This window comes from Pseudorasbora parva, chromosome 17, assembly GCF_024679245.1.
Source record: "Pseudorasbora parva isolate DD20220531a chromosome 17, ASM2467924v1, whole genome shotgun sequence".
Lineage (NCBI taxonomy): Eukaryota > Metazoa > Chordata > Actinopteri > Cypriniformes > Gobionidae > Pseudorasbora > Pseudorasbora parva.
In genome coordinates, this window is record NC_090188.1 from 37,795,320 (window position 1) to 37,822,612 (window position 27,293).

The following is a 27,293-nucleotide window of genomic DNA, read 5'->3' on the forward strand; positions in this document are numbered from 1 at the left end:
TTACTGTAAAATAGTGTTACCCAAAAAACTATTGCTATTAATAAATTATACATCTTAGAGGCAAAGTCAAGTGTTACTTTTACTTTGATTTTCATTTTATGAAAGGGGAAATGTGGTAATGAACCCGTCACAAAAAGGGGCTTTCTAGTTCCTTCTCGCATTCCTTTCTGTCTTATTCACAGGATGCACTTATTCATCCCTAGTTCCTCTGATTGGGGTGAGGCATGTTTGTCGCTCACTTCAGCGTGAGGAGGAGACCACAGGCATGTGGCTCATGTTAAAGGGATAGTTCACCCAAAAATGAAATGTCTGTCATTAATTACTCGCCCTCATGTCTTTCCAAACCCATAAGACCTCCGTTCATCTTCGGAATTCGGAACACAAATGAAGATATTTTTGATGAAATCCGACCCCTCCATAGACAGCAATTTAATTATAACTTTCAAGGTCCAGGAAGGTAGTACAAAACATTGTTAAAATAGTCAATGTGACCTTAGTGGTTCACACTTATAGTTATATCACAATGTGTCAATATATATGACGATATAGAAAAACATTTATTGGTGATTACAGCTGGTAGGTAGCAGCATTTATAAGTGCAAACAAAATGAAGGGCATTGTCCATCCTTCTCCAGTAAGCTTTTGTCATTGATGAGAGAGTACCTCATTCGAAGTAGCCTTGCTGATATAAATAAAGTACCAATAAATCCCGTAACATGTACTGAGCTGGGAAGGATTTGCATGAAGTTATGAAGTGCATTCTGTTCATCAGGAGCAGTTTTTAACCATCATGTTGGTATTATGTATTCTCCATGGTAACTGTTGTTTCCAAAACCTTTATTTTCACTTTATTTTGTATATTTTTAATTTAGTGTGGTGCCTACTTTGTGTTACAAAAACTGCTATTTAATATCTTTAACTATAGGCCTGTTTATTAATCAGTATTAGTCATATTTATATAATTTAGGTGTGACATTACTTCTTTGCTAACATACATTTTTGTGCAATAAATTTGCTTTTTTTTTTACTAGTCTAGACTAGTCTACAATGGAGGCATTTATTTCATTTTAGGTTACTCAGGTTTGCTGACTGCTCTAAGGAAAATGTGAAGCCAATAAAGTTAATAAAGATAAAGTTTAATCATTTAAATTATTGGTGTTGTTGTTATTAAAGGTGCACTATGTAACCTTCTGTCCACTGGAGGGCGCCTATTCTAAACAAAGGTGTAGTTTGATGACGCCAAGTGTGAGCGCAGCATCTTGGGACATAGTGTTGTCACGATACCAAAATTATGACTTCGATACGATACCAGACTAAAATATCGATATATCGATACTAAATCGATACCACAGTAAAAAAAAAAGAAAAAAAAAAAAAGAAAAGATAAGATAAGATGCTTAATATGACAACAGAACTTGTTATTATTCATTGTTATTTTTTTACAAAAAATTCATGTGGCCAGCATGTTCCTTAGGGTTGGGCATCGTTTTGATTTGAACAATTATTGATCAATTACTATTAAAATTATCTCACAAATTTTTGCTATCTCAATGTATTATTTACAATGGGGTAATTGTGTTGCAATAGCTTACACACAGCACAAGAAAGCTTGATTTCAAACGGTAAATTGAATTTAAAAAGACGAGTATACAGTAATAAAATAAGAACAAATAAACAGATTACAAACAATAGCACAAATAAATGCAATAGAATAGAAGATACAAATTAAATAGACTGCTTTATTTTTTCAGGTAGGTCTAACATTCAGATAAGTAGGTTAACTGAATAAAAAAAATGCATAGTAATTACATTTAAAACAACATTGGATAATGTTCTTTGTAAAAAAAATCAATAGCGTATAGATGAAACTATTAAAGTTACACAAGTTGATCAGTGAAGAGCAGTTGATCGTTTGTCTTTTTGTAGTTTGAATAACAAATGACTGCGGTCCCTTTAAGACTAACGGACGCATGGCTATGTGTGTGTGCGCTTCAGATGTGAGCACGAAATCTGCGGGGATTAGTAGAATTAATTTATGTGCAATCCCGCGCGAAATTCTGACCGATCACACACTAACACTAACACACTGTCATGAGGAAAAAGTCCAGCAGAACCCGCGTTCGCCGTGCTCAGAGGTTAACCGGGCTGAGTGAGAATATGCCGGTGTGTGTCAACTCGCTGACGGTCAGAGAAGGAGAGCGCAGCTGATATCGATACTGTAAAAACTGAGAATCGTATCGTTTCAGATATTCCAGTATCGATACATATCGAAATATCGATATTTTTGACAACACTATTGGGACATGTGGTCTTCACCTCACACCCGGTGGAAAATAGGACTCGGGCAGAAATCATGTTCATGGATGCGGTTATTAACGTTACTGTAGTGTAAAGCAGAGCAGGACCGAGTGTTGAGGAGCTGAGCACGGCCGCTGGAGCGATTGTGGATTACACAGTTTATCGATTCCACAGTTTAGGCCTAACTGCAAGGACAATAGTCTGCAAAATCAATCTTCATGGAGAAAGCCATTGTCCTCAGGTTAACATCCTTAGAAAACCTGGGGTACATCTGTGTGAAAGGCAGGATAAATCTGGCAATGGTAAACTAGTAAACTTTTATCAAAGTTGAGTGGATGTAAAATTTAACGTGTGTAACATGGATGGAAAAACAGTGTAAATTCAAGCAGAAAGTGTACTTAATCTAATTCAGTTGAATAAAATTCTGTTTGAATCCCAGTTCATGTTTTACTTTGTTCCTAATTTGGTATGAGTCATGTGTTGTGTATGGTTCACAAAATTGGTAATAGGACTTCCATGCAGGCAGGCCATCTGATATTATCTGTTAAACTTAAAGGTGCATTTTTGATTCTGTTATGTTCATAAACTGAAAGCCAGAAAGATTACTAACAAATACCACAGGTATATTTTTCAAATTTATTTGCCAAATGTAGGAGCCAAAGGAACTCCTACAAGTGTGCAAAGTTATAACATGTGTAATGGCAAAAAAAAATGAAACAATCCTGCAAGATTGCCTCTGTAACACAAAATAATACCATTTCATGAAAATTGGCAAATAGAACAAGTTCATAATACATTAAAATAATCTGTCATCATTTACTATCAAATTTAAAGATCATACATCATGAATGAAATAAAATTTGTAACGTGGTAAATTACTAGTAAATTAATATTTTTAATGTTTTTGAAAGAAGTTTCTTCTGCTCATCAAGCCTGCATTTATTTGATCAAAAATACAGAAAAATTTAATATTGTGCTATATTTTTACAATTTAAAATAATTGTTTTCAAATTTATTATACTTTAAATTATCATTTATTTCTGTGATTCAAATCTTAATTTTTAGGATCATTATCCCATGAGCCTTTAGAAATTATTTTAATAAAATTTTAAAAAGTTCATTATCAAAGTTGGAAACAGTTCTGCTGCTTGATATTTTTTCAGAACATGATACTTTTTTAGGATACGTTGAATAAAAAGTAATAAAAAAACACAATGTTTTTAAAATATAAATATTTAGTAATAACAATATACACTACTGGTCAGTAATTTGTGGCGAGTAATTTTTTTTTCTTTATTTTTATTTTTTGAATAAAATCAATACTTTTATTCAACAAGGATGTGTTAAATTGATAAAAAGTGATAGTAAAGAAAATATATTATTAGATTATATTATAAATTTTATTTTTATTTTGAATAAATGCAGTTCTTTTTAACCTTTTATTCATCAAATATATTAGGCAGCAGAACTGTTTCCAGCACTGTTATTACTAACCCTTTAAGCCGTGTTCACCCTGTACACATAAATAACACAATATACGTGAGATGATAGCACTATTTGTATATTTATAACGCTAATATTTGTAAAAAATTAAAAAAAAAGATCCCTCTGTGTATTTGTGTGTTTATTCCCTATGATATTTCCTGTCTGCCATTTGTTTGGAAAAAAAAGTTCCCACCCTAAAATCCAGGCCAGTGGTTTGGTTTGGATTGCCAGGCCACTCAAACTAACAGAACAATGTAGATAGTGCTGCTTTTGCACATTAGTAGTTTCCTTATAGTTGTTAGGACATAGTATTTTAACATCAAAATAACTTGTGGCCCATGTTATTTCTTGTGCATAATATACGTAATAGTATACGTAATTTTAAGGAAGTATCGTTACTTTAGTGTTCTGTACTATTACTATACTAGAGCTCTGCACACTTCAGCAGGAATTGCATGAAGGTGCTTTGACTAAATGTTTTTGCAGAAAGGGGTTTCTGAGAATAGTGAAGAATCAGCACAATAGTTGCTGGTTAAGTCATTTTGCTCTGGGTGAGATGTGGATGTTTTTTCTGTTATTTATCTGTTTATCTGACTAATTTTTTACGTAATAATCATTCTTATCTTTTATCTGGTTGCTTTAACACCAGTCAAACCCCTCTTGAAGAAATGTTTGATTTGAAAATTTAAATGACTCATGATTTACTCACCCTCAAGCCGTTCTAGGTGTAAATGACATTCTTCCTTCAGACTAGGGAAGGGCTGATAAACAGACCCCGCCGATGGCTGACAGACATTGTGATGTTGAGCCATTGTGATATTGTTTTCATTGCGACACATCATGCTTGCCATGTGACTCGCATCAGACAAAATAGTGCAGTTTGACAGATTTCTTTTCCCTTTTTTATTCAAAATGTTCATAAACTTGCTTAACATGTTATCTATTTTATATTCCGATTCTCAAATACGTCTGAGTGTGTTTTATATTGCAGGTTAAATTTTTTTTGAGATAAACATATAACCTTGAATGAAAATGCCATATGAAAAGGTAATGCAGGATTTAAAATGTTTTTAAAAGACATAAGAGCACAAATTTAGTAGATAAAGTGGCCGTTTCGTTGGCTGTTTGTAAAACCGCAGTTTTTTTCAACATCGCGTCATATTAAGTCACGAGAGGGAGTCGTCTGCCAAGCTCTGCATTGGCTCAGTGCAGAATAGGTTGGTATTCTGTAGTAATCAGTGTATTTTCGGTAGTTTTTCTATTTAAATTTATCATTGTCATGGAAAATGATAGTGTCCAGCCTGTCAGGACATTGAGTCCACAGGTTTCCTAAAAAAAAAAGTAAGAAAAGCTGCATTGTGGCGTTTTGTGCGGGTGAAGAGACGGTACTTCACTTCTGCATCTGCTTTGACACACGCGGTGGTGTGTGTGTGTGTGTTCACTTTACACCGCGGATTATCAGCGATATGATGAAGTTTAACATTGCAATACTCATGTAGTTAAAGGATAATATTAAATGATTAAATACTCACACGCAATGCTTCTTGGCTATTGTTTTTACATTAATCAATTTCAACATTGATTAATACAAAGTATGTAGGCTACATAAACACACATGCATAGTCTCACACTTTAAAAAAAAAAGTCAGGAATTATGTGCTGATAATATTTTATTCAAGCGTATATACATCGTTCACTCAAATACATACTCAAAACGTCATACATCCCCACACTATCGACAGTGAATCGGCACAAAATAAACCCATAACACCGAATGAGTGAATAAAGGATCACAATAACACGTTATACTGTCTGTGGCTCGGCCGCGGCGGAGTGTGACGGCCGGTCGCGGATCCGTCAGACGATCAGCTCGGAGAAACCTCGTGAACTGAGCACTGTAACTGAGGCGATCCGGGCGAACACACACACACACACACACACATACACGAGCGTTCGCGTTAAACAGAGACTGAAGACTCAAACCAGAGACTCAATGTTGCTGCTAGCTTTAGATAGAAAACATTACTTGTGTGCAAATGATTTGTTGAAAAGCATAGAACAGCAGCCCTTTCAACAGAAACAACCAGAGAGGGAGTGAGAGCGCACGTGCGTATGTATGTGTGTGTGTCATGGTGTGTGTGTGTGTAAAAAGGCACTGTAATGGTTGCAGCAACTGAGCTATAGCATAATAATACTCATACATCTAGCCTGTGACATTGTTGTGCATGATTTGGCAATAGGGGCCAGCCATGCTGAGAATCAAGCCGACTCCCGATTATTTTTGATTTTGTATGTTTAAAAAAATATCGTGAGAGAGGGAGGTGCGAGAAACGTGCTCGGCTCGTCGTGTTTTTCCTCACATGCTGCGAGCCACGACCATACAAGCATCCACAATGTCCACGCGAGGGAAAAACATCGTCTGCGAGCTCATATGTCAGCAAAAACAGCACCGGGTAACGTTACGCCCCGCGCCCGGCTTTAACATCTAATGTGGACGGCGAGTGTGACTTAAGCCAGATGGTCTGAACTTATTATTAGTTTCTGTTATTGGTATCAATACTCCTAGATGACCAATAGCAGCTTTGCGATTGCCTGATACATGATAATTATCTGCGAAGTATTGTAATCTGAGCACAGTGTTAGCGTATGAGCCGACTCTCTCACCTGCTCTGTTTTCCACTGTTTCTCCTCACACAACAACTCAAATCCTCTCTTCTGATCGTTGTTCTGTCTAATCCTGGCCTGTCCCTTATTGTGTGTCATAATTGCATGGCTGTGGTCTGCCATATGAGTATTAATAAACATTTATAATTTCCACAGTGTCCGAACTGTCATTGCGATCCATTGTTTTCCTATGGTTGAAAGTCACGGCACTCCCTCTCGTTATGTCACTTCCGGTTTGCGCATTTTTAGATGCGGAAGTAAAATTTTCTCACAAAAACGACTCAAAAAGCCTTATTAGGGTATTTACAAGTATATTTTAAAGAAATTCTATGTCCTACATTATTTTTCTATACACTGACTCACTGGAGTCTCTAACCTGCAATATGCTCTTTAATTATCCTTGATCTTGATCTATAACGTAGGGGTGTCAATATTCTCCAACTCCTCGATTTGATTACATTTTCGATTCTAAGCTCACAGTTCGGTTTGACTCTCGATTTTTACATTCAAGCACTCGTTGTTATACCATTTTTAGACTAGACTTTTATGCAATATAATATCTTACATTTTGTTCGCAATGTACAACACTAAATTATAAACATTTTTTTTTTTTAACAACATAATGTAACAATAACTTATACCTTCAGGCATTTGAAAATTTTAGCAAAATATCCCAGCAATCTGTAGTCCAAGCAAGTAAATGTGCGCTGCTCAGACCTTCAATAACTTTCTGCACATTATTGCACATGGAGGGAATCGCCGTAGCTGTGAGATGCGTTCTACTTGGGATTTCGTAGCGTGTTTCTGGCACGCTAATTAAATGCCTAAATGCACATTGACTTATTTTGAAATGCTTGCGCTTTACTTTAGCAGTTGCAGGATGCTCATTCAAGTTCAGATGAGGGAGATAAAATATGCATTAGGGATGTCAACGATTAATCGATGATTGATTAATTGTCGTTAAGACATTTAATCGATAAGACTTATCGATCATCGATTAAGAAGGGTCATGCGCGTGTATGCGGCTCAACTGCGTGAGTCACGCATTCTGACACGCATGTAACTTAGTTCAAGTTCACTTGTGCATTCGCATCAGATTGTAATGAAGTAATTTGTAAGATTACATTTATTTTGTAACGTTATATATGTGATCAATCATATAGGATGCATTTCTTTTAGCGAAATAAAACGCACTAGCAAATGGCTTTCATTTAGTGCTTCGGCTTTAGCGCATACAGAGCAATGCATAATAACTAGGATTGAGACTGTTATATTACATAACGTAAATGAGAAACTATTTTAATAAATAGTTTTAAATTCATTGGGTTTAGGTGCCGTGTTCAGAGCCTTGTTCCAAGAAGAGCGCGTCTCCCATTCTGAATGTGAATATCAGCTCAATTGAAGTTCACTTGTACATTTGCATAATTTTGTCCAGATATAATCTGTAATATTTTGGTAACTTTATATAAATCTGATTAATCTCATATAGGTAGCTTTTTGTTGAGTTAAATAACGCGCTAGCAAAGCGCTTCAGTGTAACCTACCAGTGTTGATTCAGCGCATCCGCTTCAGCTCACGCAGTTCAAACAGCAACGCACGACTAATAATAACTATGATTGGGACTGTCACATTACATAACATTAATGAAAACAATATTTTAATAAATCGTTTTGAATTAATTGGTTGTAGGTGACGTTTCAGCACGTTGTTCTCGGAAGAGTGTCCACACATTCTGAATAACAGATCTGAGTTGGTGTTATTTTACAGGTTATATTTAGTTATTTAAGCCGGGTGCACACTGTGCGATTTTTTTTTTTGCCACGATTTGGCTGTCTGAGACAAATTTAGCAAATCCTAAAAGATTCCTCTGATCCTAGGCTAAAATCTGACATCTTTGGTCGTTAGTTTGACATGTTCACCGGCAGCTGATTAATGAGCGCTGCGATCAAATTTTACCTCAGACGAAAGTGTCAGAAGATTTGGCACACAATCCGGCCGTGTGACTTCTCCTACGACGACCGTCAAATATCTCTGTTTTTCAAGACAAACTATGACCAAAACGAGAGCTAGAGATTTCTTTGTAGCCGTCATTTCAGTCCCGCGCGTAATGCAGCTCACTGTCACCGAACGCGTCATTCATTGATGATATAAAACTCCGTACGAGTTTTCTTGTGCGCGTCCGTCTTTAGCGCGCCTCAACTATCGTGCAGTCTGACATTAATGCCAACTGAGATCTTACAGTGTGACACGGCTTACATCGGGGATCATGTTCGTACAGTCTGACAAGGGACATTCACAAAGGATTTTGAATGACCCATAAGTCATTTAATTAAATTATAAATCACATCGACTAATTTTACAATCCCATAGCCTTTTGTTTAGATAAAAAAAAAATCCTTCTCATTCATTTGGAGAAGAACATGCGTTTTGAGCAGCATTTGCATATCCTGTCATGCTGTCAGCTATAAGCCACTGCTGTAGACGCATATTGCAGTATTAAGGTTAACGATTAATCGATTCATTGATCGTTAATTTAAACGACGATCGATCATGGGAATTTGTGTAAATTGACATCCCTAATATGCATTGTTACAATGGTCTAAAACGGATAACTATATAAACATTGTAAAGTAAACATTGTCATTATTCGTCAGCATTAGTTCCTAAGCAATTGCCTGACATAAATATCATTGCTTGAGCCGTTCTGAACGCTGTATTGGAGATGTGTGAGCCTGAGAGACACGCGTTTCCCTGTAGTTAGCTCCTCAAGTTACAATTCAAATGTGTGCATCTGTTACACAGGACATCAGTTCTGACTGGATCTCTTCCCTAATTGTCCCTCCCTAACATTTCGTCTCACTTTCATTCGTTGATGAAAATGACAGTAGATTTTCATCATAGCTTTTTGTCATCCAACACTAGTTTTTATTTAGTTATCATCTCGTTTTCGTCTGTGAAAAAAGGATCTTCATCAACAAAATTAACAGTGCAGTTGGCATGCTATCTTTTGAATGGCTGTAGAGTGAGAGTGAGAGCGCGAGAGAGCGCATACGAGAAATGGAGGGAGAGCAGGGAAAGGAAATGCAGCTAAACAAATACGCTGCGTGCGTGTTTTAAATAGCGTTAAAAAATGAAGAATAACGAAACGCAATTTGTGGCTGCCGGTGCGATATATCGTCTGCGATTATATCGTAATTGTCGTTTTAACGATGTGCGATCTGACATTGAGTATACCCCACACACACACAAAGTGTGTGTGTGCGCATACACTACGTGATGTAGTCGTGAAGATTAGACTAGTGCAGGTGCACGCTTTCACTGCATGTATTTTTAACAAATATCATGATAACAAATGTGATATTGATTTTATAAAAGTTTACTAAACAAGAATTTAATAAGTGACTTACAGTTTAGACACCATATTGCCCATTTTTACTCTATTTCACCAACGAGAAAAGTTCAAAACAAAGTCACTGCACTGTAATCGCGCCTCTGAGCAACACGCGGTGTTCTCTTTACTGAATGAATCAGCTTTTTGAACAAATCATTTGATTCAGTGAATTATACAGATAATATAGTCAAATGAATCGTTTCCTGAATGAATCAGTAGTTTGAATGAATCGGTTGAATATCAATGACTCACACATTAACAGTGACTTGCTGCCGCCTAGTGACGGATTTAATTTCACATTTAAAGAATCTTTTCACGTTTTAAATAATTTCAAATATCAATATTCAACGTTGTGTTTAAAACAACGCATTACTACAGGTTATTTGTCACTTTTAAGCTCATTAAACAGTCTTTGTAAATGCCACTTCAAATGCAGCTTCTATTTCCTTTCCATTGCGAAGATTAATTTTGTTGATACTCATTTAATTTGATTGGTAACAGCCCTATTGTGTTATTATTACAATTTAATTTGATTAAATTCATGAAATGAACACAAAAGATGGTGCATCCATATAATTTGGTAAAAAAATTCCTATATATATATATATATATATATATATATATATATATATATATATATATATATATATATATATATATATATATATATATATATATATATATATATCTATGTGGAAAAGATATGTCACTCCTGTGAACTGACCACCACACAGAATATGAAGAATATCAAAAACTTTAGGAGTCAGCTGATCACCAGCACTAAGGTAGCATTACAATAACACTCAGCAAAAAATATAATCTAATTATTGTTATTGAGAAAATCCAAGAAAAATAGAAAAATAATTTTTTTGTCAATATCGCACACCCCTACACCCAGGACACCCTTTAAGGCTTTTTCGAATTCACCCATCAGATGAAACAGCCGAGCCACTTGTAAATCAAATATTTGAGCTCTATACATTTTTAATCCTTGAACATCTGAAAAACTAAGGTCTCTTTTTTTTGCCTCTGTTTTTAAATGGGCAAAATCAAATGGACCCAATCGATGTGGCATGCCCATTTTTTCCATCCGTACTGATATTGCTTGTTTGTTTTTTTTGGCACTTTCTCTTAATGTGCATTTGTTAATTTTACAAGAGCCAAAATATTAAAGTCAAAATAATAAATGACTGTATATTGAGTAATTCACTGTTTTGAAAGAGGGAGGTCAAAATGACAATTTTCACTTGAGATTTGGAGGCAGATTACAGGGGGGGTAAAAATGACATTAGAAAGATGGCAGCATCTTGATACACCGAGATTGGTAGGCCTATTAGTAAAGTCTGTTTACTTTAGCAATCTTTGTTGTATATGCCAACAATGACTGTTGAAAAATGAGAAAAGGCTTGTGTGCCTGTAACTCTAGTATTAAAGAAATCTTAATATCCTTTAAGATTCTTGGTCTTAACAAACATTTCTTTGAGTATTTTATTTTTAAAGGCCCTATATGGTTCAGTCCCAGAGATATGGAGATCTTAATGCGGCTCCATGAGTAAAATGGTCAATTGTACACGTTTCAGTGGTCAAATGTTGTCAGCCGTTCAAACAGCTTATACTTATTGTGTTTAAAGAGGAATGTCTGAAGAACAAATGATGCTGAAACTAGAAATGTATCTGGTTTCACTCTGTTTATATAATTGCATACAACATACCTCTCTGAGTGCTACTTTCTTTTTAACTCTCAGTAACTTCAGAAGCTGCAGGCACAAAATCTCGTCTTCCAAATATCCCTGAAACTGATTCAAAAAGAGATTCTTATAAATACCTCAACTTAAAATTTTGATGTGCCTCAACTTGCAATTATTTAGATAGAGGGAAACGAGACACATTTTTTAGTTTCAACTATATATTTTTTATTGTTGAGACATTCACCTTCAAATGCAGGAAGTATCAGCTCAGCTGTGTGCAATGTGACCTGCATTTGGTTTTTGACCATTGAAAATGGGTAAAATACATAAAATTGAACACAGCCGCACTGAGATTCCCCATGTCTTTTGAAAATGCAGACTTCAAATGGAAAGTTTAAGAACTAGAATCATATTTTGTGATTTATTGGTACTTTTTCTAAAATCATATTAAGATATCTTACTTACTTACTTACTTACTTTTGAGTTACAGGCATGCAAACTTTGGAGAAACAATATGTATGGCACGCAGACAGGTATATGTTGAAAAGAAGAGATACCTTTCTAGTAGACATGTGCCTATACTCGGTAATGCGATATATCACGGTAATGAATATGCACAATATAGTTATACTTACAGATTAATTTAACAATTACTAAAAAAAATTATAATGCATTTAAGAACACTTAAACTGTAGAGGTCGACCAATAGTGGATTTTACCGATAACTAGGTTGGACCCGCACTTGCCGATAACCGATTAATCGACCGATAATTTTTAAAATGCATACCGGGGTACAAAGTAAAACAGTGCTGAACTTTAAATGTGCTAAATTAAAAACATATAAACATGAATATTAAAATAAAAAGCTCTAACGGAAAAAAATCTTCAGAAATTAATTTAAACATTATAATATTACTGGTCAAATTAGTTTCTTTACCTATAACCTTGAAACATGCATGTAGGTAGCGGTGAAACGATTACCGGTTTCACGATAAAAGTAATGCACACACATTCACCGTGCGCTTCTCCAGCTCCGCAATAGTGACGTTCTGAGATAACACTACCATCTAGCGGTTGGGTGTTATACAGTCTGTGGTTTAATTCGAACACAAAGCCACAAATCTCGGATGTAAATATTTATATATTTATTTATCGATACAGTGTTTTTGAGAATTGATACAGTATCGCCAAATGTAATATCGCGATACTCGGGTATATCGATATTTTCTTACACCCCTAAAACTTCTTGAGTTACAGTCACATAAACTTGGGGCAAAAAAAAGTGCTTTTTCTTTTCTTTTTTAAGTCATCGCTGGCATATAATGCAACAAAGATTGCTAAAGTTGATAGATTTTACTAATACCAGACCTACCAATCTCTGTGTAAAAATAAAATAATTATGCTGCAATTTTTTAAAGTCATTTTTACCCCCCCTGTAATTTGGTAATTTAGTTCCAAATTATAATTTTATCCTCCTCTACAATGGATTATTAATTAATTATACAGCCATTACATTTCATATTTTGACTTTCACCACTATTTACATTGGTCTTTCTTTAGAAAAAATATGCGTTCTGCGAGTGAGCGGCGCCTCGTGGTTCCATCCCAAAGAGGCATGAAATCGCTCTCACAGACATTTTCCTGGACCGTTCCCACCTGGTGGAATGACCTGCCGATCTCAATTCGTGCTGCCGAGTCTGTAGCCATTTTTAAAAAACATCTTAAGACACATCTTTACAATTGCACTTGACCAATACAGAATAGCACTTACTGATCACCACAGCAACGACCAAAAAGCGCACACTCCTGGATCATATCTACGTCTCTCTTCCGGATTTGTGCCTTCAGGCGGGTGTGTTACATAGTTTTCATAGCTATCAAAATCCAGTGTTCTGTATTTTGCGTACGTGAGTTTTTGTTGTAGATGGCTATTGCTGCGCGTTTAGCTAGAATGCCATACAAAACCAACCCATTGGGCCACTGAATCTGCATTAACGACAACAGTTGGGGCAACAGCCTTAGTCCTAATGGGTTGTTATCATAGCTATCAAAATCCAGTGTTCGGCATTTTGTGTACATGAGTTTTTGTTGTAGATGTCTAAAAAAAACAAAAAAACAAAAAACATTGTGTACTGTGCTAATTGAGACTTCTTCCAGCTCTTACAGGTTGTTGGCCTTGTCTGTTTCGTTGCTTCTATTACTCTCCCTCTTTTTGTAAGTCGCTTTGGATAAAAGCGTCTGCTAAATGATTAAATGTAAATGTAAATGTTTCATATACTCTATTGGGTTTTCAGAGATTTGTTCAGAGAATGCTTGACTTAATAATGTATACTTGCAATGCAGTGTTAGTTGTTTTGGAGAAGTGTCTGTCAAATGTGTAATAAAAGTAAATAAAGACGGTAAAAAATTGGGTCAGTAAAAAAAAACACAGCATTGTGATAAGGATGATATTGTTTGCCTTTCAGGGAGTCGTGCCTATGTGCTCCTGTCCCTCAGCCAGCAGGATGGCATCGAGCAGCACATGGACTTTGATAACCGCTACACCCTGCTGGAGCTTTTTGCAGAAACCACCTCCTCTGAGGAGCATGGCATCTCGTTTGAGGGCATCCATCTTCCCCAGGTGCTCATCTTCCTTTCCAGTCTAGTCTGAAAATATGTCCAAAATCCAGTGAGGTCCTGCCTTGTCTGCTGTCTACATAGACAACTTCCTTCTAAGGCAGAATCCTAACTGAAATTGATTCATCATTGCCAGCAACTCATTTGACACAAAATATAGCTCTACTTCCATGAAGTGGCCAAGATGCACTAGATTACAATAGTAGCTTTAAGGGCACCCTGCATTTTCCAGTGGCTTTAAAATTTGAAAATAAAGAAATTAACACAGCCATAAATATTAGTGTTGAAAAATTATTATTTTTTCCAGTGAGATAAAACAATAGTAATTTAAAAAAAAAAGATATGTATGGTATGTATCTGCATGTGTATATATCAGAGATGGGGACTCAAGTTTGAGACTCTGACTCAAGTACGACTTAAGTCGCACACACAGTGACTTCGGACTCGACTCGGACTCGAGCTGCGGTACTCGCGAACAATGTTTATTTTTAGTAGGGCTGTGAAAATTAACGCGTTAATAACACGTTACGCTGTTAACACAAATTAATTTTTAACAGCACTGATTTTATTAACGCAGCGCGCATTTTCTGTTTGATCCATGGCCCATAGTTGGAGAAATTGAGATCATAGACGTAATTCAGTAGCAAACATTAATAGGGAAAGAAAAGGGTTAGCAAAAACATTACTCTGAAACAAGTGCAGTTATAGCCTATATACTCCAAGTTAAAAGAAAAGAGCGTTTTTTACTGAGCACATTCTCTGTCGTTTGAGCGCGATGTACTGAAGCTCAGTCTCGCTCATATCTGAGGTAAATCTTTAACACCATCAACACTTACAGTACATGTGTTTTATTGAACTAAATACATTACAATCGGCTAAAACGAATACACGGGTTACTTTTCTGAACGAGCGCTCCCGAGTCCGTGTTCTTCACGTGAATCACGGCACAGTTCGGCGCACACACACAAAATACCGGCAGTTCAATAGGGAAACGCGCAGCTCTTAAAGGGGCCACGCTATATTCCTAGTCGTGGAATATGGACCTCCTCCACGTATGTTGTGGTGCTGGTGCGCTCACTGGTCCGCATGACAGCTTTTACATGAGCGTTTGTTTAATGTTAACCCTTGTTGTCCTTCGTACCTCTTTTCAAAAAGTGGGGCAAAAACGTTTTTAAAAGTTTGTTTGTGTGTTCTTGTATATGGTTTATGAGGACACAAATGTGTATAATGACATGGGTAGTAAAATAAAACGTAAACATGGCTCATAATCCAAACTGCTTAAAAAAAACATACTAAATGATAATCATTATAATTCAGCGACAGACAAGGGAGTCCATTTTCTTCAGAACCTAAATTATTGGTCTGTACTGTACTGTGCGTTCATGCTGCAAGGCAAAATACAGATATTATCTTAAAGGTAAAGCAGTCTTGGTGTTTTTGTCTTATTGCAATAGCTTGTTTACAGTTATATAACTAAATCAAAGCTGATAACGGTATGTTAATAGAGAAAGGTGTCAAAATAACATATTACATGCTTTGGATATAGCTTTGCAGTGTTCTACACCGCCCGGATGGGTCGCCGTACGTAATGCAACACTTAAGAGACTTATTATAATAAAGAGACTTGAGACTTGACTTGGACTCTAGCTCAGAGACTTGTGAGCATCTCTGGTATATATATATATATATAAAATTTATGTTTTGGATGCACGTTATTATCGGTACGACATCGGAATTGGCCAATAAATGTTTAAAATAGGGTTAGTAAAAAAAAAAAAGGGTTAGGGCATGTAAAAAAATTATGCCTGTATGATATTGTGTTTATGCGCCTGAAAAGTAGAATACACAAATAACTTGAAGTTACTTCTTTTTCTGAATAAATAAATCAGTAATGATGTCATAAATCACAAGCATGAAACTTTTAAATTGAATACTTTTATATACAGTTTATTAATCTGTTATAAAAATGTTAAAAAATAGATGATGAAGAATAATCCAAGGAGCTCTAAAATAATTGTAGAATTTTTTTATTTTAAGATAAAGACCGCATCAACTGATGTCATGTGCACAAATTATTGTTATTTTCAGAGATTTTTAATATACTCTTATCATAAAAAAAGAACTGTATTAACATTTATTTATCTTTAACAAGTATCCTTCTAGTAAGGAGAGCTCAGAAATCTAAAACCAGAATATAAAAAAAGGTTTTGCTCAAAATGGTGTTGTTTCCAAACAGGAAAAAAAGTATCGTAAATCAGCATAGGCCAAAATGAAAGTTGTAAAATGAGTTGAAAAATATTGGATATCGGAAAAAATCCTAAATCCTGCTTCCCTAATGTATATAAAATGTAAAAATACATAAAAAGCGATTCATACATACATTAATTACAAATGTGATTTAAAAAATAATCCTCATTTTATATGAGGGAAAATATTAAGCAGTGAAGACTGAAGAGGTTTTGTTTAAATATTATGAATATTTGATTTTTCATTCATTTTCTTTTCCTTTTTAAATGTGTCCAATAAACGTTTCTAAGACCTTGCTACATGTTTTTAAAATCCTTTTTTTTCTTCTTGGAAATGAAAACCCATTTGTTTGTTTTTTATTGACCCTGTACCAATGTTTGGGTATAATATAACAATTGGGTTTGTCTCTTTAGATTCCAGGCAAGCTGCTTTTCTCTCTGGTGAAGCGTTATTTGTGCGTCACATCATTGATGGACAAGCTCAACACGGCAGGGGTGGAGTCCGCCTCTGATCGTCAGGATGTCGGCCCCTCCTCCTCCTCCACAGCAGCCTACCAATCAGAGCATGCACGTGTGCAGCGGGAGTTCGAGTTCACCATGGCCATGGCCAACCTCATCTCGGAGCTGGTGCGTGTCATGGGCTGGGATCGCAACCGGCAGCTGCCCTTCATCTCCACGAGCACAAGCAGAGGGCTGGAGGAAATAAATAATGAAATGCAGAAACACCCCATCCGCTCCATCTTTCAGCCGCGCTTCTCCGCTTCGTCTTCCATCATGGTCGCTACAGCAATGACTGCGGTCACGCCACCAAAGAAGAAGAAAACCACAAATGGTTTCAAGACACGTTCTGACTTTACTTCGCGTTCAGCATATGTGGAGTATGTGCAGGACAATCTGAAGAGTGGCATGATGGTCCGTATGCTGGAGGACTACGAGGAGGTCAGTGCCGGGGATGAAGGAGAGTTTCGCTACAGTAATGACGGCTCACCACCGGTCCAGGTAAGTGCTGTGTGAAAGCATGACGCTCAATATCAAACACTTTTATATAGGCTTTTTAGACATGTGAGTAATTAATTACGGGAACACATTAATATGGGGAACACATTCACTAATAACTACGACTTTTGCCTCAATAAACTCCTTATTTATTGCTTATTAATAAATAGTAAGTGAGTTTTTGTAGCATTTAAGTTTAGGTATTGGGTAGGATTAAGGGATGTGGAATAAGGTCATGCATAATTAGGGCTGTCAACGAATATTCTAAATTCGAATATATATTCGAATAGTTTTTAAAAAACGAATTTCGAAGATGAAAATTAATATTCGGATTAAAAAATAAATAAAAAGCGTAAAAAAATCCCCCGCTGCGGTAGTAGAGGCGTGGCTGTCTGCTTTGCGAGTGAGCGCGCGCATGGGGCTTCAGGGACAGGTCACAGGAGTCGCACTGTCGCTGCTGAAAGTGGACGCGTCTTGCAGTGAAGATGGCAGAAAGTGCAGAGCCCAACTCGACCACAGCAGAGAAAGAGATTTTAACTCCATAATCTAAAAAGCCATGTCTGGAAGTACGTTGGGTTTTGGTCGGTAGGGGGTAAAATTGTTGAGCCGCGAGATATATGCAATATGCAAGCTATGTAAGATACAGTTAGCACACCATGCCTCATTTTATTTAACGTTAAACAGAAACATTACTAAAATGTAGGGCTACTGTACTGACTGAAGAGATGTTGCATGAATAAAGGATAAATGCACTGCTTCCACTGGTGGGATTATTTATCATGTCAAGGAAAAAGCTCCATGTTTACCACAGCACAGCTCGCTCGGAGCGCTCAATATGCTGTAAAACTTCAATTAATATTAATAATATTTGTTTCAATCACTGAATGAAGCCTGCTATATTTGGGACAAGAGTCGCGAGTCTCGCGACCTTAAATTGCTTGCACAAAACTCTTGATCAGCGCTCAAAGTTTGTTCATTTAAACCGTTATCCGTGTGAAGGCGAGAGAGAGAGAGAGAGAGAGAGAGAGAGAGAGAGAGAGAGAGAGAGAGAGAGAGGTCTGCGCTCTGCGGTCTTGGCCATTAGTTAATTTATATATAATAATTAGATAATTTATAATAACAGTCTTAATTGTTTTTGTGTAAGTAATACGTTGTCAAATATGTATAAACTTAAATAGACAAACTATACAAGTAGTTAATGTCTCTTTGTATTCATTTGTCCTGTTATTGACGTAATGCGCGTCATTGACAAAATGCGCGCCCAGATGTTCAAATAGTTTGAATATTCGTGTTTGTTTTAGAGAGAATATTCGAACGTCATTTTTGAGCAATTTTGACACCCTATGCAGAATAAGGCATTAATATGTGCTTTATAAGTGCTAATAAACAGCCAATATCCTAGTAATATGCATGCTAATAAGCAACTAGTTAATAGTTAATAACTGAACCTTAAAATAAAGCGTTATCTTCATTACATTCATTTTCATTTTTGGGGAGAACTAGCTCTTAATAAACTTTGTATTAATGGTCAAACTTCCACATTTATCAAGCTCAACCAATCAACCCCGGGTACTGAAGTCAACGTAACTTGCGCAAAAAGTAGAGCAAGGCATGAGCTGCAAATTCTGGAAACCTCATATAAAATTAATACAAAATAAAACTGCTAATATAATATTTACTTTGACCTTTGAGTTTTCCAATCTGCATTATCCAAAGGTGAAGCCCCTTCTTTCACTTTCCATTAGCTTAAAGAGAAGAGCAAGTCAGGCCCTTATCTCTGCTTAAATCCTGTCATGTTTTGGCTTGTGCAGGTGTACTGGAACTCCCTCTCTAGGACCTACTGGGTGCACTGGCATATGATTGAAATTCTGGGTAATGGCAGTGGAGGACAGGCTGAGAAAGAGACGCAGGAAAAGGCCTCCTCCCTCACAGAGACACTTAAACTCACTACTGGTAAGACAAGTCATCAAGGTGTCTCACACTCAACCAGGTTTGTGTTTGCTTTTATGTGCGTCCATCTCTTTATATAAATCCACATTGTTCTCTTCTGTGTTTCTGGACGTGGCAGTGAGTCAGACGTTCTTCTCAAAGCCCCCTGGTGGGATGTATTCATTGCCTTACCTGATGGAAGGCTCTCAAAATGACGCAGACATCCTGAGCCGTGCTGAATGGTGGGAAGTGCTCTTTTTCATCAAGAAGTTGGAGCCCAAACAGCAGCAGGAGATCAACAACATCCTGCGACAGAGCCTTGATGAACCGGTACTAACCCCCTCTCCTCCGCTCTGCTCTTCATACTTAGGCCAGTGTGTTTAAACAGATAGTTCTCCCAAAAAGGGAAAATTTGATGTTTATCTGCGTACTCCCAGGGCATCCAAGATATTAGTGACTTTGTTTCTTCAGTAGAACAAAAATGAAGATTTTAAACTTAATTGTAATGCATGTGAATGTCGATGTGAATGTTAAAAAAAAAACATACACAGACAAATCCATATTAAACACTGCGGCTCGTGACGACACATTGATGTCTTAAGACACAAAACGATCAGTTTGTGTGAAAAACCAAACAGTATTTATATAATTTTTTACCTCTAATACGCCAGTATGTCCAGCAGCCTTGAGCGCGCGATCACTTACGGTGAGTGAGGTCAGTAAACATGATCTGACATAAAGATTAGGGGTCGATTTTAATGCTCTGCCATGACGCTTTAAGCTTGACGTCGACTAGTCGCTGGCCTATAGAGGGCGCAACAGGATAAGCAATTTCATGACACGCAGGCTCTGTTTTCAACGGTTAAAAAGGACAAATAAATGCATACTCCGAGAGCTGCGCGTGTGAGAGATGGAGGGAGAGCAGGAAAAAGGAAATGCAACTGAATGAATACCTTTTAAATAGTGTTAAAAAAATAATAATGACGAAACTCAATATGTGGTGGCCGGTGTTGATTCTGTAGCGCCCTGCCACAGATTAGTCTATGTCTAAACTTTTGAACATTAGTATATATTGCATAAATTCATTGCATCTGTGTAATACATATTTAATGTTGAATTGGCTATGCCCTGCTACCAAGATAGTACCAATGGCCATTAGAATAATTATAATAAATAAATAATTATATATATATATATATATATATATATATATATATATATATATATATATATATATATATGTATGTATGTGTATATATATATATATATATATATATATATATATATATATATATATATATATATATATATATATATATATATATATATATATATATATATGTGTATATATATAGATGTATATGTATATATGTGTTTGTGTGTGTAAATAATGAACTAGGCAATGATTGTATTCTTTCTCCTGGTGTCTTTTAGATGGTAGAGCTGGATGAGTCGACTCTTATCCAGCTGTCCCTCACGAGTGAGGTGGCACGAAAGGTTCTCCACTACCTTAAACAGAATTTGCAGGCCTCCTGTCTGGGCGACCTGCTCTGCTCCCACACTTTCATCAAGCACTACCTGAGCTGTGGAGGGGCTGGCCTTGAGGATGAGGAAATGCTGATGGATGGCTCGCTTGGAGGACAAGGAGCTTCGTCGTCTTCGTCGTTATCTTCGGCCACATTATCCTCCTCGGCTTCTTCCTGCATCATGGGCTCTGTATCCAAGAAAGCTAAGAAGGAGATCCCAGCAGACACGGGCAGTGAGACAGAAAGTGAACTTCCGAGTGAAGATGACACCAAGTATCCTGATGACCTAGAGGAGAAAATGAAAGGCAAGTCTTTGTTTCAAGCCTTTTGTTGTTGCTTAAAGGGATGTGACTGGTAGTAGAACCTCTTTTTTTTTTCATAATGATACATTTCTGTGAATAGAATAGTTGAATATGACCTTACACACCCTGTGACAGTAGAAACGTGTCACAGTGGAGAAATAAACTTTATGCTGCAGTAGATCTATTTGCTCAAGGCAAACTTGCATGGCCAATACATAAAAATCCTTAGAATTGTGCAAAGTCGGACCAGTGGTTCATATTTTTACTTGCCCTGCCCGAAAAACTAGATATACATTGTTGTTTTCATTGTTTCTGACCCATGTAATGCTGTATTATAATAAATAAGGTTATGACTGCAAAAGTTTAGATGCCAGTGAAATTGCACAGTTCTCCATTTCAATAAGGCATCAAAAGATACTAGCCTAACTAACTAAAGTTCAAACATTATTAAAGACAAGTATTCACTCAGTAATAAGATACAAACAAGTAAACATTATAACTAATAGCACACACAAATACAGTAGAACAAAGATAAGTGAAAAACAATGCTATTTAAAGTGTATATGTGGTATAAACTTTTAACAGTGGTAGGTAAGAAATGGTACAGAAATTTAATTAAGTAATCATATTTTATCATAATAACAAGGCATGGTTTCCACTGTATAAATTAAATATTACATACAGGATTAATAATTAAAAATGATTAAGGATAATTACAAAATATTTATATTTAGTCAAGAGTAGTGAGTGATTTTTCTCTTTGTCTTTTGTTGTTTGATTAACATCGATGATATAGACGTGTGTGTGTCTGTGTGTGGGATCGGTCCTCCCTCATGCAGTATAATTGGTTGACACCACGTGATTGACAGGAACAGAATGTGATGTTGATCCATGGGCTGATCAGACAGTCTAAACTAATGTGGTCTTAAGCCCCACTCGGACGGTAATTGTTTCTCGTGGGGTCGTCAGGTATTTTCATCATTTACAGGGGCTAGTCTGTGATTTTTATTGCCATCCGAATCCATAATGTCAGTGTTTTTCTCTCACCACCCACGTAAAAATCCCCAGCCAAACTATTTTTTTTTGACACAAACCAAGGTTGTGTGGTAATTGAATTCCTGCCCAAATCCACATCTCTGAGTTTTCAAGAAGAGATTGCTTAAAAATTAACTGTTTATATCCTTTTTGACCCCTTGTGGAGTACCGTATCGTTGTGCTTTACTGTAATTTGGATGTATTTTAAAGATCTAGCCTACACTTTTATTACTGAAATGCTGGAAAGTATTTACAAGAATAATCATTCATCACCGCTCAAAAGAGAAAGAGAAGAAAAACACGTTAACATTTGAAATGAGGCGTTATTAATGTATAGGTTAAATTTGCAGTATTGTATTAACTTATTTCTGCTCATTTCCATATTTTTTAAATGACATCTTCCTATTTTTAAACAGGAGATTTAAATAATTAAATAGTAATTTCGTATTATTAAATTAAATATGATTTTATTCGTATTACGAGCATATGACGCTTTTGCAGCAGACAATCATGCGACTTGACCACGTGAGCGTTCTCAGGTGCGCAGGATCACAAAACGCTCCTCCACCGGGAATAAATCGCCATGCGAATGCATGAATTTTATCACTGAGGTTGCATGCAAATTTATTTTTACTGATATCCACATAAGAAACAATTTCCGTCCTAATAGGCCTTAACAGCTCTCTTTAGTGTCAGAACAATTGAGATGGCCAATCAAATGAAAGTTTAAGCGGGGTTTACGTTCCCTTTTGGCTCGTGCACTGCACAGCCTTCCCAGGTTGGTTCACCCAAAAATGAAAAATCTCATTAATTACTCGCCCTCATGTCGTTCGACACCCGTCAGACCTCCGTTCATCTTCAGACACAGATGAAGATATTTTTCATAAGGCACTAATGACGTCGTTACAAAGCCCATCTCACTACAGCGGCTCTACTATCATTTTATGAAGCGATGAGAATAGTTTTTGTGTGCAAAAACCCCCCGAAATAACGACTTATAGTGATGGGCTGAATTCAAAAAAAAATTTCAAACCGCTTCGAATTTTATGAATCAGCGTATCAATTCATGTTTCGGATCGCGTGTCAAACCACTGAAATCACGTGACATTGGTAATCCGAATCATGAATCGATCCGCTGATTCATAACCGTTCGACTCTGTTTTTAAATCGGCCATCACTATATAAGTTGGTTGTACTGCTTTGCAATTTTAAGTGCCCCAAGACTTTAGTCCAGGGGTCGGTAAGTATATTTGGCCATGGGCCAAAAAAATATTTGCCACTAGATGGCAGGCCAGAATATAGTCAATAATTATAGATAAATAAATTGATGAAAATTACAACTAGAACTGCCTGTTACTCTGTTCAAAAAATTATATAAATTAATAAAGCAGAAGTGACACGTAACCTAAGTAACTTCATTCACCAACTTGCTAAGACATGTGGGAGACGCGAAATGGATAAAGTTAACTCAAAAAAGGAGAGGACTTGAATAAGCCCATTAATGACATGTTTGAGTCATGCTCTTAGCAAGTGTTTTATTCCCTCTTTCCATATTGTGAATAGTAAATGTATTTTAATTTGGCCGAGTAGGGCTGGGCGATATGGCCAAAAATTCATATCCCGATATAGCTAATTTGATATCCCGATAACGATATGCATAACGATATAGCAATTTTTCTGTTAATTCAGTTTATGAATAGTCTATACAAAATTGCAATGTGGAAATGCAGTTTGAAATGATATACAAAACAAATAAAGATAGTATGGACTACATTTTTATTTTATTTAGAACCTTTTTTCAAGCAAGATTGTTGGTAAAGTTAACACCTGCCTAGGGATGTTAACCGATGACCGTTTGACCGATGGTTGACCGTATCCACGCTAACCGATCAAAGTTGTCTGTTGAAAAAAAAAAAAGTGATCTCTAAATTAGGCTATTATAGACAGTGGACTAAACGCTACAGTTAGCCGTCTCATTCCAAAATCTTTTTGTGTGAAGTGAACAAATCCCTCGCACTCAATTTTTCATAACTCGCCTGTTTGTACTTAATAAACCAATAAAAACATTTGGCGCGAGGTCACAGCGTTTGGGTTTGCGCGCTCACAAGGTTTGCAAAAAGTAAACAGTCTAAAACACTCGAGGTTAGAGCCAGAGCAGACGACAGTATGAAGTGTGCATTCCGCATAAGATGGGCTTACATTCGGAAATATATCACATCTACATTTCAGTGGTAACACATAAGGTGTTGATCGTCTTTCTTTTTTTATTGTTAGCTCTAACTCGAACTAAAGCGGCGTCTCTTCAGAGGTGTTATTTTCTTAAATGAGCCGCGGCAATGTTACAAATGAGCTTCTAACGCTAGACAAACGCCTTTATTTTCAACGCGATCACCGTGTAACGTTACCCAAACCATTTCGAAACTAAGGAGCCATTGTCCTCAGATTACAAACAAGCTCCTCGGCGCCACGTTTGCGGGACTCATGTTTCGCGCTGTGGGGGATTTTAAAAAAAGTGACGTGAGTGGAAGGGAGGCGGCAGCGCTAGGACAGTGCGTGTGTGTGTGTGTGTGAGAGAGAGAGAGAGCAGGAGCGCGGCTCGCGGCTGTTATTTCAAATAGCACAGCATATTTTAAAGTAATCGGTCAACCGGTTTCAACCGGCTAATGAGGCTCGGTGGTCGGTCAAGAAAATGTTTAGTTTTCGCCATCCCTACACCTGCCATTAAAATATTTCAATATATGGCTGGTGTGCCACGCGTAAAAGCCCGTTGCAGCGTCTGTGTCTGAAGTTTGTTTTGAGCACTTATGCCACCACTCTGGCATAGGCTAATTACTCTGAGAATTACCCATGGTCTGAACCGCGTCTACTACTCCATGTTTGTTGTTTATGTATTGCAGCGTGCATGGGCATGCCGTGGCGTGAGGTGATCTTGACATAAAATTCTGCCGTAAACGCCTTATCGTGGCGTAAGCGATAGAGCCTTATATAAAACGATAGACATTTTCTATCGTCCAGACGATATATTTCGTCATATCGCCCAGCCCTATGGCCGAGTATATGGAACGGTGTCAATCGCCTATTTTTATGAATTGTAACAGTGCACTGTACATAAATGTAAATGGCGCTCTGGACAGTTGATGAGCCAGTGCTGCGTTGTCACGAAAGTTTAAGCATTGACCGTTGAAATATTTGTGTGCAAAAAGACATGAAAGGGAACTCAATTTGTTATGCGTACACTGTGTGGTAAGTTTAAACACGCGAAGCAGGCACCCAGAAAGCTACTAAATTGAGCTTGACATTGTCTTGCACTTTAATGGACAAATTTGCACACATTTAGTTTAGATCTGAAAAAAACATGTACAGTATGTATCAGTATATTGGATCAGTGCATTAGTTCTTTAAGTAAACAGCATCCTTATAATCCTGCTGCTGTCAGTATTTTTAATGTTGTCCAAACGACAAAGGACAGAGGAGAAAAAATATTGACTGCTCTTGACTGAATAACTTTTGTAATTTAAGGATTAGTCTACATTTAATTTATAAAGTTAAGACTCTGCAGTGTTACTCAACTTTTTGTTCTTATTTTATTACTGTTTACTTGTCTTTAATAATGTTTGACCTTTATATTTGCTAGGAATTTGTGGCATCGAAATTGTAATAGAAAATTGTAAAGTTTTGGTGGTATCTAAAATGTGTCATAACTGCCTGTTTTGCAAAAACAGATTCAAGCCCGGTAAAAAATATTTATGGCTGGTATCATCAACCATTTGCAGAAGTGGCAAAATATTTTAGACCCTTGTTGTAAACAAAATCCACCCAAATTCACCAAAGTTTCTTTGTTAAATAATTAATTGGGTAAAAGGAGTGCCCAGAACAGGATGACGTACATTTCTCCCTCTAAACAAGTGCTTTTTTGTGTGTTTCTGTTCACTGCAGTGTTCAACAGTCCAAAGGTGCAGGGTAAGAAGAGCTGCCTAGAGAAGATGGGGGAGGTGGTGGACATCATGAAGAAGAGCAGCTCCGACGCCGTACTGCAGCTGGCTGGCATGAAAGTCATCAGTAAGATTTTAGAGGAGGAGGGACCTCAGGAGAGAAGCACCCTCCGATCAGACTCGGCACAAACTATCCGGTGGGACTTACAAACCATAAATACCACTACTCTCAGCTCTGTGTTATCTTACTTATAATTTCTTGAACTGTACTTGATAAATCTCTTTCTTACAGCACCTTGTATAATATACAACATATCATTAAATGGTAACGCTTTTTAGTATGGGGAACACATTTTCACTATTAACTATGACTTTTGCCTCAATAAACTCCTAATTTACTGCTTATTAATAGTTAGTAAGGTAATTTCTGTGACATTTAAGTTTAGGTATTGGGTTGGATTAAGGGATGTAGAATAAGGTCATGCAGAATAAGGCATTAATATGTGCTTTATAAGTGCTTATAAGCAGCCAATATCCTAGTAATATGCATGCTAATAAGCAACTAGTTAATAACTGAACCTTAAAATAGTTACCCATAAAATACATTTTGAGGATAGCACAGCATTATATGAGATTTTTATTTGAAAGAACATTTTCTTCATAGGATTAGGGTTTGTTTTAGAGTTGTAACAAGTAAAATTACAAACTTTTTCCTTTGCCGTCTTAACTTGAAAACGTTTTTTGAAAAGTGTCCACTGTCTACTTGCAATGCGTAATCCATTACAATCCATAAACATTAGATTAACATTATTATTAGTTTAAATAACAAAGTTTGAAAATAACTTTCTTTTTCTTTTTTCCAGTGACAAAGTCTTAAAGATGTTGGTAGAGATGATTGGCAGCCAGCCCAAGCAGAACGCTGTCAATGCGCTGCTGCTGACCCGCAGTCTTATGCTGAAATACGAGTGGAGGGTCTCCTTCGCCACAGAGGGCGGTGTTAAAGCCATCCTGTGCTGCATGCAGGAGTATCCTACTTGTATACAGGTGCAGCAGATCGCACTGGCGGTGAGTGGCGATTCTTGTTCATATACCTTATGCCTTTAATGAGCTATGTTCTTCCTGTGTAGAATTTCATTCTTCATGCAGTCTTTTAGAATAATGCATTGATTATAATTCATTTATTTT

The 27,293-nt window shown here is 36.7% G+C and overlaps 2 protein-coding genes across 7 annotated transcripts in view; one reads left to right on the plus strand and one right to left on the minus strand.

The window, feature by feature from the left end:
* si:zfos-1056e6.1 (uncharacterized protein LOC107988029 homolog) overlaps positions 1 to 27,293 on the minus strand; it is a 249,763-nt gene that overhangs the window by 206,261 nt on the left and 16,209 nt on the right. The gene's annotated exons all lie outside the window — the stretch shown is intronic.
* LOC137045716 (cullin-9) overlaps positions 1 to 27,293 on the plus strand; it is a 75,740-nt gene that overhangs the window by 6,912 nt on the left and 41,535 nt on the right. For all 6 annotated transcript variants that reach the window (XM_067422590.1, XM_067422589.1, XM_067422591.1 and 3 more), the window contains 7 exons: positions 13,992 to 14,146; positions 16,803 to 17,387; positions 19,196 to 19,337; positions 19,453 to 19,643; positions 20,748 to 21,144; positions 26,113 to 26,305; positions 26,972 to 27,173. In XM_067422590.1, the coding sequence (XP_067278691.1) occupies positions 13,992 to 14,146; positions 16,803 to 17,387; positions 19,196 to 19,337; positions 19,453 to 19,643; positions 20,748 to 21,144; positions 26,113 to 26,305; positions 26,972 to 27,173 (1,865 nt within the window). The remainder of the gene's footprint in view (positions 1 to 13,991; positions 14,147 to 16,802; positions 17,388 to 19,195; positions 19,338 to 19,452; positions 19,644 to 20,747; positions 21,145 to 26,112; positions 26,306 to 26,971; positions 27,174 to 27,293) is intronic.